Below are 13,526 nucleotides of genomic sequence, written 5' to 3' on the forward strand. Positions count from 1 at the left end.
GAGGTTCTAGGGTTCTCAAGGTCTAGTTATGGCGAGCTGCACCTTAATAAATAATATTACATTATATAGTGATTTAATAATATATAAATGTGACAAATATAATCAGTCTTCAACATTATAAGTAAAATCGTCCAATATTCATTATTATTCTATAGTTTGATTAATTTAACATAGCCCATGAACTAGAACGAGCTGGATCGGCTCGCTAGACAACAAGCTCGAAAACCTACATCGGCTTGGTTCACTCGAGACTCGCTAGACAACGAGCTCGAAGGCCTAGATTTTTTTTTCCAGCCCTAGCCGCCGTAGGTTTGTGCCGCGCGCGGCGAGCCCGGCGATGGCCGATGGATGCGTCGTTGGCGAGTCTGGCACTGGCGGGAACGTTCTAGCGGGCACCGTCAGTGGCTATCATCGCCTTTAAATTCCGTCGACCTCGCGGCGCGACGCGGTCAGTCACGCAACCACGCGCCTTCTGCTCTGTTCCATGGACACCCAGCCATCTCATCGTTTCACACGAAGGCAACAGTTGACAAACGCCGCGAAGCCGCGTGGCTGGGTAGCGCGGGCAATAGATGGGAATCGTGGTCAATTAGCCCATCAGTTTACTCGGCCAGTTGCTTATAGTATAATACAATCAGGCCTCTGTTTGTTGCGAGTTAGGTGATCACCTCGATCTCCCGCGCTTATTCTGCGCGCCACCCTGCTGCTTCTGCACGCACGTTACGTAATCCCATTCCCAGGCGCAGCCCTCTCCCTGCAAGTCCTACCGCTCCGCGGCCGCAGGTGCGGGGTGGTTGACGGCCGCTTACCCGCACCGGCGCCATGCGCGCGCGCTAGGTGGTCGAGGTCAAGCCAAACGCTGCCCACCGCCTCTGCCTCCCATAACCCATATAACCCTCGTCCACGTCCTTTGCTCGACTCGCAAAAACTTGCTTCCTTCGACGGCCGCATCAGTCCTCCACGTACGTCCCGGCACGTCGATCACGGCAAAAGCTAGCCAGCGCACAGGACCTGCGGAGGAGCTCGGTTTTCGATCAGGGTCAATAATCACCACGCCGACGCTGATGACGCCGGCGTCCCAGGCGGCACCGCCGCGCGCGCGGCGGTCCGTGGTGGCGGAGCTGGAGGGCGCGCTGCTTCGGAGCGCGGACACGCTCCCGTACTTCATGCTCGTGGCGTTCGAGGCGTCCGGGCTGCCGCGCTTCGCGCTGCTGCTGGCGCTGTGCCCGCTGCTGCGGCTGCTGGAGCTGGCGGGCCGTGGCGGCCTGGCGCTGCGCGCCGCCGCGTTCGTGGCCACCGCGGGGGTGACACGCGCCGAGCTGGAGGCCGTGTCCCGCGCCGTGCTGCCCAAGTTCATGGCCGACGACGTCGACCCCGCGGCCTGGGCGGCCTTCGGGAGCTGCGAGGGGAGGCGCGTCGTCGTCACGCGGATGCCCCGCGTCATGGTCGAGCGCTTCGCCAAGGAGCACCTCGGCGCGCACGCCGTGGTCGGCTCTGACCTCGAGTACAGCCGGCTCAGGCGCTCCACGGGGCTCCTCAAAGGCGCCTGCCATGAGGCCGTCGCCAGCCGTGCCCGCGCGCTGTTCGCCGGCGACGACCTGCCGGACCTCGCGATCGCCGGCTCAGAGATGGCGCGCTCCTTCACATTCTGCGAGGTACGGGATGGATCATTGTCCGTATTTTTTCGTTACTTGTATACTGTATTTTGTAGTACATAGTACACCTTCTCGCCGATGGCTGAAGAATGTCTCCGTCCTCCGGCCTATGATAAGGACAAATGTGAACCATAATAGTCCATAACTACAAGCACATCGCCTTAATCATTTTATGCCATTTGTTCATGTGAGAAAATACAGCCACAAAAGTCAAGCTGCATTAATTAACTCAGCATGCAATTTTCTTTAACAAAACAACCGGCAAGAACATGCTAACAAAACAGAAATACCTCTTATGATTTTTAAGTCAATTTATTTTAGTTTTAAATAAATTTATAAAGCTTATTAATATTGTAACGCCAAATACGTACACCATTAAATCTATATTTTACTACGAATTTATGCCGTTTATATTTACTAATATAGTAAATATTACTATTCTTTTTTATATAAATTTGGATTAAGAAGATAGGTTGAGTTACAATAAAACGAGGATACCATTCTCCGTTTGGATATGACGGAGGTCTCATTAAGTAACTAACTAAGCAGTTTTATGGTTTAGGCCATGTTTAGAGCATCTCCAAGAGACTCTTTATTTTTGACTCTTTATTTGACTCTTTATTTGTCTCTCCATAAATATTAAACTCTATATATAAAATCTCATTCCAACAGACTCTCCAACATGCAAGTTAATTTGGCTAGCGAGAGTTGCTAGCCAAATTTGGCTAGTGAGTGAGTTAATTTGGAGAACCAGATAGCTTAGCAAGTTAGATGGCTAGTCTGTTGGAGAGCTATTATACTATTAAGTAGCTAAAATTTAGCTTGACAAGCTATTTAGCTAGTCTCTTGGAGATGCTTAGCTAACTAAAGTTTAGTTAGCAGTAATGTGTTTCATTTTTAGATAATAGAGTAGCTAATATAAATAAAAGGATATTAGCTATTTAGCTGACATAGCTGGAGAGATAATAGGCTCTGGGCTCTAGAGCCTAAGCAATAAAATTTTATCTGATGATTGTGCGTTATGCTCATGCATGCAGGAGCAGATCAGCCCGCCGTTCACTGGAGACCACGGGATGAACGCCGCCCCACCGTTCCGGCCGGTCATCTTCCACGACGGTCGCCTCGTGTGCCGGCCCACGCCATTCATGTCCCTCGTCATCCTCCTCTGGCTGCCTCTCGGCGTGCTGGTCGCCTTCGTCCGCATCGCCGTCGGCCTCATGGTTCCCATCTGGAGCATCCCCTACATCGCGCCGGTCTTCGGCGGCGCCGTGATCATTCACGGCCGCGCGCCGCCCCCAGTCAGGCCCAGCGACGCCGCGGACGTCGGCTCGCCGCCCTCGGGGGTCCTCTTCGTCTGCACGCACCGCACGCTCATGGACCCCGTGGTGCTGGCCACCGTGCTCGGGCGCCGCGTGGCCGCCGTGACATACTCCATCTCCCGCCTCTCCGAGATCCTCTCCCCGATCCCGACGGTGCGCCTGACGCGAGACCGGGAAGTGGACGCGGCACGCATGCGCGCCGAGCTGGCCAGTGGCGACGTGGCCGTGTGCCCCGAGGGCACCACGTGCCGGGAGCCCTTCCTGCTCCGCTTCTCCAAGCTCTTCGCGGAGCTCAGCGACAGGATCGTGCCCGTGGCGATGAACTACCGCGTGGGGCTCTTCCACCCGACGACGGCGCGCGGGTGGAAAGCCATGGACCCCATCTTCTTCTTCATGAACCCGCGGCCCGTGTACGAGGTGACGTTCCTGAACCAGCTCCCCGCAGAGGCGACGTGCGCGGCGGGGAAGAGCCCCGTTGATGTAGCCAACTACGTTCAGCGGATACTCGCTGCCACGCTCGGGTTCGAGTGCACCACCCTCACAAGGAAGGACAAGTACACGGTGCTCGCCGGCAACGACGGCGTCCTGAACGCCAAGCCGGCGGCGGCCGGGAAGCCGGCTTGGCAGAGCCGCGTGAAGGAAGTCCTCGGGTTCCTGCTCCACTAACAATTACACCTTGCCCAGATCTGGACTCTGGCACAAATACTTCGCTCACCGATTTGTTTGAGTTTATACTTTGTTACATTTATACATGTACGTAAAAATAAAACATGTAGTAGTAAAATACAGCAGTGATCAGCCTTTCTTTACATAATAAGTACTGTATATTGTATTGTTCTTTATTTTACAATTGTTTTGGTGAATTTTTACTGGGTCCAATCAAAGATGAAAGTTGTTCCACATCTACAGCAGATTTTTGTGCTGGTCGTTGTTTGGCGTCCAATTACTATTTGATTGTGTCGTCCTGTCACAGTCAAGAATACCCAAAGTAAAATACCCCGTTACATTCGGCAAGTGTGTTGGCGGATCAAGCTAACACATACAGGACTGGTCAGTCCTAGTCTATATCTATACCACTATATAACAGAACGGTCACACTCATAATTTTCACTAAATCCACAAAATAACTAGAAAGTGTGGCGCGCCGTTGGCGCGCTCTCTTAACTTTCACTAAATACATAAAATAAATTGCACTTCAACTTAACACATCATCAACACCAACGATTTAGATTGTTGGATAACCCCCTTACTCACTCAAATCCAATGGACATTATTATTTAGATCATCTCTTATCCTTTCCCCTCCTCTCGCGACTTCTTCGCACCCACCATTCCTCCTCCCTCGTGACGCCACCACCGTCGACCCTTCCTCTACCGGGATCGTAGTGTTAGCACATGCTATATGCTAGTCTAATTAACAGAAGAGTGAGCACAACAAATGTAAAGAGAATTGTGAGGGAGACAAAGAATTTAGAGAGTTTTGGACCATCTAGGGGCGGAGCCACGATTATGATATAAGGGGGGCCGATCAATTCATCAATACTATCTGATAAAAAAAATATTGTATGATATTATCAAGTTTAAGCACTCGACATGGAATAAGAATTTTAGATCTTTATAAACTATTTTAGTGGATGAGTCCATTTTCTAACTAATTGATACACTGAATTAAAGTTGTGACGCAAGAACAATACCAAAATAATAAAGACGATATAACCATGAATATCCGACTGATGAGATTCAACTTTTATATAATGAATGTAATATTCATGAGGCAGCTAACAATTTTTTTGAGATAATTCAAAAATCCAACTAGCCTCGATGATTCATGAAAATTCGTCAAACTACGCTGGTACACGTCAAATTTGTCGTGTACACACCAATTAGAAGGTAACAACTTTAGTTGAAATTTGTAGATTTTATTATCCACGAGATCTAATGTAATATGTATATAAGTTGATGACGCTCATTCTGCTGCTTCGCGTGATCACCTTCTTTGGACTTTGGTTGTGGGGATATAGTAGAGGCAAGTCAAGTGGTCAGCGGGAATTGTAGCTGCCTAGCCAGACGATAAAATGAATCATAAAGGTGTGAGATTTAGATATTAGCGTATGAAGCAAATTAGGTTTGACGCTTTATGCATCGATTTGTCATTTAACGAATATTTTATCTTATATTCTTTGTCTTTTTAGACTTTGATTGACATACTACAACAGAGTTATGGATCATGTATTACTAACCACTATATTAAATCTTTGATTAATTGTGCCGCACAAAATTTAGAGTATTTATATTTAGACACACAAAATTTAGACTTATATATATTCTTGTCTGTGTTGTAGCCTTGGGAGGGGCCATGGCCCCTGCCGTCCCCTGGCTCCGCCTCTGGGACCACCGATGCATAATACCCTACATCATCTTTAAACATATGGTATTGCTTAGAAGCATCTAAATGCCCAACACAAAGGTGGATGTAAGAGCTTGAGTGTCTAAAACATGAGTGGGAAGATGACCGTAAAAGGATGTGTAGAAGGGGTCTTCGCGTAGAGGTCCTCCTGTTAGAATCTATACTGTGTAGGATCGATTCCTAAGTCCTTAGAAAACCAATCCGTAACTGGAAGTGAAATCTTTATGACGAGTACATCTCTTCTACTAAGAGGAATAGGAAAACATACCTTATTGTTGGAGAGTTGTAGTTGCTGTCTTCATATTGTTGTCCTGCAGAGAAACAGCACGCATCGAATCCGAGCTGCCGTTGGTTGTAGCGTTTCCGGACACTCCGACACTTAGGCGATGGGGGCCTCTGGTAGCTAGGGTTTTGGGGCGAGGTACTTGCGTTAGTTTTTCCTGCGACCCCTTAGTCCTATATATATAGCGTCGTGTGACTGGGGGCTCCAACCGAGGTTAGCGTGGGCCCTCCCGATCAAGGGCCCGATTAAAGGAACGATAGTTGGGTTAAGCCCAATCCAGTCTCTATTGACCGGCTGTAGAGGACACACCCAACAATCTCCCCTTTGTTCTCTACATTCCTTGTACTCAACTTTTCTGGATTCCATCCCTCGACAAGTTTACACATAGAGACCAATGCGTGACAATAACCGATTAAGTATCATCGCACTCATTGACTACAACATGCTCTCCTGCTTCAGAACGAAAAAAGAGACTTCATTTGGTTGCAATCTGTAGCCCCTTTGATTCAAGATCATAGGTACTCCCTTAAAACCCATGCCGGCTGCGTGCTTACTAAACACGCTGGGTAGAAGACCTTTTGTGAGCGGATCCGCTAGCATCTGCTATCTTCTGTTATGCTCATCTTTTATGATTTGATCCTGAATCTACTCCTTAACAACATAATACTAAAAGTCAATGAACTTGGCAGCGCCACATGACTTGCTGTTATAGGAGTACGGTACCGCTGGCTCATTATCGCAGTAAATTCTCAGTGGTCGCTCTATGCTATCAACCACTCTTAATCCGGGTACAAATTTCTTTATCTTTATTGCCTGCCCATTTGCCTCATGCATGGTTACAAACTCAGTGTGCATTGTCGACGATGCTCTCGCTGTCTGTTTGCAACTTTTATAAGAAATAACTCCCCCAGATATAGTAAATTTATACCTCGAAATAGGGAACTAGATCTTATATTTGTTAGCATGAGGCCATTTTCGTACCTTAGAGGTACATTAGAGCCTTCTTAACTGCTTAACAGTGTTCTATGCTTGGGTTGATCTGATATCTCCCAAGCATCCCGGTAGTAAATTCTAAGTCAGGGCGAATATATATTTGAGCATACAAAATGCTTCTGATAGTAGAAGCATATGATACTGACTTTATCTGATCTTTCTGACACTGAATCTGGGGACACTGATGATTCCCAAACTTATCACCCTTGACTTTTGGCGCAGGCGCGGCCTTACACTGATGCATACTGTACTTCTTTAGTACTTTTCTATGTATGACTTCTGTGAGAGTTCTAATACTTCATTATGTCAATCTCTGTGAAATTCTATTTTAAAACATAAGAGGCTTCTCCTATGTCTTTTTATATCGAAGTTCGAGGAACAAAAACTTTCTGTTGCCGCCAGTAGATCTTTATCACTACTAGCTAAACATATGTCATCGACATACAGAACAAGGAAGATATACTTTATTTTTCCTTAGATTTCGCATAAATGCAATTATCTTCCTTGTTATCCTCGAAACTAAACTTTCTGATAGTCTGATCAGACTTGACGTACCACTATCTGGAGGAATGTTTTAATCCATAAATGGACCTCCTTAAGTGACATCTCTTGTTTTTCTTTTACTGCTCACAACAAAGCCCTTTGGTTGTGTCATGAACACGTTTTTCTGTTAACTCTCCATTTAGTGATGTTGTCTTTACATCTATCTGATGGAGCTCTAGATCAAAATGAGCAACTAGTGCCATTATGACTCTGAATGAATCTTTTGTTGAAACATGTGAGAAGGTTTCAAGGTAGTCAATGCCTTCTCACTATGTGAACGCCTTGGCCACATGTTCTTGTATCTTTCTATATTCCCTTTGAAGTCACGCTTGGTCTTCTAGACCCACTAATTTGCGCTTCTCATAGCTATTTCATATGTAGTGGGATCACCTTCTGCATCGATGTCCTCACACATATAAAACTCATCGCTTTCTATGTCTACACTTGTGTAAACTCGATAATCATCAGGAGTCGCAGATCGTATAGACCTTTGAGACCTTCATAAACTTGTTTCTAGTTCTGGTTCGTTCTGGGGCTCCTGCATTGGTGCATCACTTGGCGCAACACTACTACTGTCATGTGGACTCTCCTGTGCAACCGACTCAGAAGAGCCAGAATGTGCAGAAGGTGAAGTGACTTGCTCTGTAGTAGTTGCACTTGGTGATACAATATTTGCAGCAGGGGTTTCACCTCGAGTCGTTACAACCGTTGGTGGAACCACAGCGGGTATCGAGAAGTATGGTTCTTCAACCATCGGAATTGGGACATACGTCCTCTTTTCCTGAAGGTCAACCTCTCTGAGTACCTTACTCCCCTTGATCAAGTCATCTTGTAGGAAAATGGCATGTCTGGTTTCAGACAAACTTGGTTTGTCTGCCTGGGCAGTAGAATCTGTAACCCTTCGATCTCTCAGGATAGCCAATAAAATGGTAGCTAGTGGTTCTCTCATCTAGCTTTTTCTGCCCAGGATTAAATATTCTAGCTTCTGCTGGACAACCCCATATGTGGAAGTAGTTGAGCGTGAGCTTTCTGCCAGTTCACAACTCATATGGAGTTTTAGCCACTGATTTGCTAGGAACTTTGTTGAGTATTTGCATAGCGGTTTTTAAAACCTCCATCCATAAACCCAATGGTAAGTTAGAGTAACTAAGCATACTCATTACCATGTCCATCAGTGTTCTTCTTACGCCTTTAGGCAACCACATTCTGTTGCGGTTCACCAGGTGTAAAATACTGAGCTACAATACTGTTTTCACTTAGGAACCTCGCGAAAGGATCCTGGGACCTGTCCATACTCAGTATGGTGCCCACAGTACTCCCCCACACGATTTGATATGACAATCTTTGTGTTCAAATCATGTTGTTTTTCTACATCAGCATTGAACTATTTAAACTTGTCTAAATCTTATGATCTGTCCCTTAAAAAAAAGGGTAAATAATCGTACCGAGAGTAGTCATTTGTGAAGGTTATGAACAAGTCAAACTGTCCTAACTGGAAAAGGAACACATATATCTATACGAATAATTTCTAACACTCTCGTACTGTGGATGCAATCTCTGCATTGCTCTAAGTCTGTGAAGTCTAGGTGATGGAGAATCCGTCCCTTAACGAGACTTCTTTTCTCCCCCTCGAAATATGGCCCAAACAATAGTGCCATAATTTCGACGAGGTTTCTCCATCACATTGTTTTCTTACTCCTGCCAATGTTGGCTGGTTTGTTTTCTGGTGTATCTAGCACCACTGTGCAAAGATAAATAAAGCATGTCTCGTCAGATGGCGAGACCAACATCTTTATTATCAAAACTGAATAACACACAGTCTCTGTCACCGAAGTGATAGTGGATGTGCTGATTGTCTAATCACGAAACTGAAGTTAAGTGTCTGCTTGCTTTCCGTTAACCACTGTAACTGTTTCAGCCCTCTGGGAGCCTTAGGTTTGTACGGAATTGCATTCTGTAGCATCTATTGCAGGAATTCTGGACACTTTCTATTGTATACCCTGTCTTCTTGCAATAGAGGCAGGTCTCAGGGGAATCTGAGAAACAGTCTGATTGTTGCATATAGAAAATATCGTGATCATGTTTGATCTTATTCTTGAACCTTTCTTAGAGGTATTGTTCTGTTTGAGGATTCTTAGCTTGGAAAGATTGATAGAATCACTTATTTGACTTATCAACCTTTCCTCCTTCTAGACACACTGTGTCGTGAATTTATCTATATAGCACTTGTCCATTTAGACATGTGTTTTACTGATCATGAAATGTCTCATATTCTGGAATAGCACCCTCAATAGGATCCTGGATGAGACTCTTATTGTGATCAAGTACATTACACTTGGATCTTTTTCAGTTGACCTTATAGATGCTGTATTGCGCCATCTTAAGGTCATTCTAAGGTGAGCCTACTGTAGGCTTAGTGGGTTTCTTAAGCCACAGTGAGGAATCTATTTCATTCACTGTAGTTATCATTTCAATCTTTGCCCGCCATAAGTGACAATAAATACCACATAGCGGTTTAATCTACCTTATCTCACCAACTAGTAGGCCAATATGTGCACTTTTGCAAAGTAAAACAGAAAATATTTAGGACATCTGAAGTAAATACTGAAACATAGAACTTGCATGAATTAAATATTCGATGTTGGTCAAATAATAACCATGTCCGATCTATAAAATTTCTTGTTCTAAAGTTCTAAACCATCGTTGGATGATCTAGAAAACTTAATTCTTGTATAAAATGTGGCAACAATATTCGACGTTGGTCAAAATATTCAATCACCACAAAAAAATCTGAATTTCTATGCACTTAAAGAGAATTAATCCACGTAGGCTTCATAATAAACAATAGTGCATAGAAAAACAAATAATAATCTTGTTCTAAAATTCTAAAACCATCGTTTGATGATCTAGAATATGTATACTTCTGTTCAAAAATGTGGTAACAATATCTAACGTTGGTTAGAATATTCAATTACCGCAAATTTTCTGAATTCTATGCAATTTAAACAATAAATTAATCCACGTTGGTTTCATAATCAAACTGGAAAAATTGCATAAAATACTGAAAAATACCAAAGTACGCAGCGGAATAATATATAGTCCAAAAATATCTCTGTAATTTTCTTCATAAAAAAATCTACAATTTCCTGTATTTTCTTTACTATTTAACTGATTTTTTTGTTCACTAATTCCAGGAAATAAATAAAATAATTAAAATTCGCTGGAAAAATTAAGGCCGTTATGGCCTTAAAACGGCCTTTCGGCCTGGTCACTGGCGACCCAAATCAGCCTCTAGGGGAGGGCAGTGTGCGTCCAAGCCGCAACCTGGGCCTGGGCTGCGCATTCAGCCCATGCGGCGTGGCTGCGGGAGGGCGCTCGCTGGCCTCAACGTGGGCCTGGGTCGCCAATTTGGCCCAGCCGCACGGACGCCTCTTTCCCTATCTTTCTGCGCGCCGTAGGATGAGATCCTACCGTCCAAATTTAGTTGCATACTGTCGCAGTTTCTATTTAAGGCTGAAAAATCGGAGAAGGATTCAAACCCTAATTATTTCTCTTCCTCTCCCAGCCGCACAACACATCCGGCCGCCACGGGGCCATGGCCGACCGTGCCCTGCTGCTTTGGCCGTCAGCCAAAATCCGGCCGCCGCCGTTCTACACTCCCTCTCTGTTTCTTGCCTCGGCCAAAACATCTATTGGCAAACGGCTTGGCAAACAGCTCTCTGCTGGCTTCTTGCCTCAGCCAAATGAAGCTCCTATGCCTCACGACCTCTCTCTCTGTTTTCTTGGTGCTGTTTTTCTTCTAGCCGCATGAAGCCGTGGCCAGTTGCTCTACTCTCACCTTTTTTTTTCTCCCTACTGTTGGCCGCATGCAGCCTCGACTGATTTCTGTTTTTCTCAATCTCTCTTTCTAGCAGCTGGCTGCTATTTAATCTTCTCTGTTTTCTTTCCCAACCGCGCAGCTCACGCTCTGGGTTATGCCGAGGCGAGCAGCGCGGTTCTCCCTGCTGGCGGCTAAGCTCCCACTTGGTCAAGCTCACTGTTGAAGCTCATGGTTCCCTCTGTCTTTACCGCCGGTCAACGCGTCCTCTAGGGAGGGCGCGTCGCCTTCGGTGGAGCACCGAAGGTGATCTGAATGGCGCGAGATAAAACCCGGTCATCTGGCCCTTTCTCTATGAGTTCTATACACCCGGATCTAGTCCTTTTTTTCGATTCCCATACTGTGTGTATGACTGTATGAAATGGATCTTATGTATGTTTTTGGGATCGAGTTTTGAGTTGAAAAAAAAACACGTAGATCTGGGTATCCCCGATGACATATCTGTTTTTCTATTGACAGATTTAATCCTGGGACGATTTGTTGAAACTAGGGTCACGAACCCTAATGCGTTCTATCTCTATTTCTTTTTGATCTTGTGTTTTGGTCGTGGATTTAAAATCCCGAACCCTTTGAGGTCTCTGTTGTCTCGATCTGGTAACTAGTGTTAGGTAAGAAAACCCTAACCCTAGACCGTCGATGAACTATTACTCTGGCATGGGTATGGCCGAGACCCTGTCTCTTTACATTGGCCTAAGACCCAAGAACTCGGGTTAGGTTAAACTCTAACCCAAGAGTAACTACCTTTTCTCTGGATTTAATCTTTCTGTTCTTGGGTGATGAACAATGATTAAAAAAAATGAGTTCAATCATATTGATCTGAGATCTTTCTGTGATCTCATAAAATCGAATGTGGATTAGGAGATCTAGGTTCTTAGGACGGCTCCGATACCATTGTTAGAATCTATACTGTGTAGGATCGATTCCTAAGTCCTTAGAAAACCAATCCGTAACTGGAAGTGAAATCTTTATGACGAGTACATCTCTTCTACTAAGAGGAATAGGAAAACATACCTTATTGTTGGAGAGTTGTAGTTGCTGTCTTCATATTGTTGTCCTGCAGAGAAACAGCACGCATCGAATCCGAGCTGCCGTTGGTTGTAGCGTTTCCGGACACTCCGACACTTAGGCGATGGGGGCCTCTGGTAGCTAGGGTTTTGGGGCGAGGTACTTGCGTTAGTTTTTCCTGCGACCCCTTAGTCCTATATATATAGCGTCGTGTGACTGGGGGCTCCAACCGAGGTTAGCGTGGGCCCTCCCGATCAAGGGCCCGATTAAAGGAACGATAGTTGGGTTAAGCCCAATCCAGTCTCTATTGACCGGCTGTAGAGGACACACCCAACACCTCCCTCTCCTTTTTATAGACCAAGGGGTGACGATTACAGTTGACAGATGAGGCTAGGCAGGTGCAAAACCCGTCCTATTATAGTGAGGATCCTATTGACATCGCTCTGAGACCCTATAGACATATGCTATACACATTGTAGATGACCCATACGTGTGCTGAGCCTACACACATTGCAAAAGACTAAGATGTGGCAGGTGGAGGAGCACATCCTCCACGCTAACTTGAGATGTGCACATTATGACATACGTAGCGAGAGACCGGGAGCATGACAGATGATGCGCACATCACAACACTACATGAGATATGTCATAAATTTGTCTCGTTGTTTAGTTTTTATCTATAATTAATTTTATAACTAAAATATATTTAATGTTAAATCCAAAACACGGGATAAATTTTAGTAATGGAAGCCAAACAACACCTACGCGAGATTTTATCCCTACAAATCAAAAATCATTTTTCTTAACTGAACAAAGGCCAATGAATGTCGTGGCCGCTGGTGTCACATGCTACCTCACCGGCTGCTACAGCTCACGCCGTTAGCACGTTGCTGCTGCAGCAACTGTTGCTGCGGTTACTGTTTGCCTTGGTGTCCTCAACCAGATAAGGGCTTACCTGTTAGACTATCTGCATCGCATCCCTCTCTCATATGACTGTAGCATGTACAGAGGCTACAAACTTCCTCTAAAGGCTCAACGCATCCTACTTCGAGCGCCTCTACCTGGGATTATTTGTCTCTCTTCCCAAGATGTGGAGTGACGCTACGACACTGGCGTGATCACTTCTCTCTCCAACCACCTCCATTCGTGCGCGCTGGAGAAGGATCTTGCTGAAGTTTCCGTGCAGTGCTTGCTTCATGTGCCGGTGGTACGACCTGTGAGATCCGTGGAACAAACAACTTATTTTCGTTGTGAACGATTATTTGTATTGCCATTTTCCCACCATGATTACAAAGAAAGCTGGCAACTGTAATGTCTAACAAAGACATAAAGCTGCTAAAAGTATTTTAAACACCTTTGGTATAGTAAATGTTCCATTTTGTAAAAGTTAATCTATGGAAATTAGAGACTTGGTATATTCAATGTTCTATCTTCTTTAAACGAAA

At 45.2% G+C, this 13,526-nt stretch overlaps 1 protein-coding gene across 2 annotated transcripts; it reads left to right on the forward strand.

The window, feature by feature from the left end:
• Positions 1 to 712: 712 nt before the first annotated feature.
• On the forward strand, positions 713 to 3,880 carry LOC100191740 (uncharacterized). 2 transcript variants are annotated; one of them, XM_008649076.4, is made up of 2 exons: positions 713 to 1,655; positions 2,699 to 3,880. In XM_008649076.4, exons 1-2 carry the CDS (start codon positions 1,065 to 1,067, stop codon positions 3,638 to 3,640), a joined length of 1,533 nt encoding a protein of 510 aa, XP_008647298.1. In that variant the 5' UTR covers positions 713 to 1,064; the 3' UTR covers positions 3,641 to 3,880. The 2 variants fall into 2 exon arrangements, with proteins under 2 accessions (XP_008647298.1, NP_001358608.1); NM_001371679.1 differs by having other exon boundaries at positions 938 to 1,655; positions 2,693 to 3,873.
• The last annotated feature ends 9,646 nt before the right edge of the window (positions 3,881 to 13,526 follow it).

Source organism: Zea mays, chromosome 6 (assembly GCF_902167145.1).
Source record: "Zea mays cultivar B73 chromosome 6, Zm-B73-REFERENCE-NAM-5.0, whole genome shotgun sequence".
Taxonomy (NCBI): domain Eukaryota; kingdom Viridiplantae; phylum Streptophyta; class Magnoliopsida; order Poales; family Poaceae; genus Zea; species Zea mays.

What these genes read in the sequence shown, in the direction of transcription:
- LOC100191740 (NM_001371679.1), top strand. Translation starts at nt 1,065, where the DNA reads ATGACGCCGGCGTCCCAGGCGGCACCGCCGCGCGCGCGGCGGTCCGTG. An exon ending in GCTCCTTCACATTCTGCGAG is followed by an intron (nt 1,656 to 2,692) that starts GTACGGGATGGA and finishes TCATGCATGCAG; the next exon opens with GAGCAGATCAGCCCGCCGTT.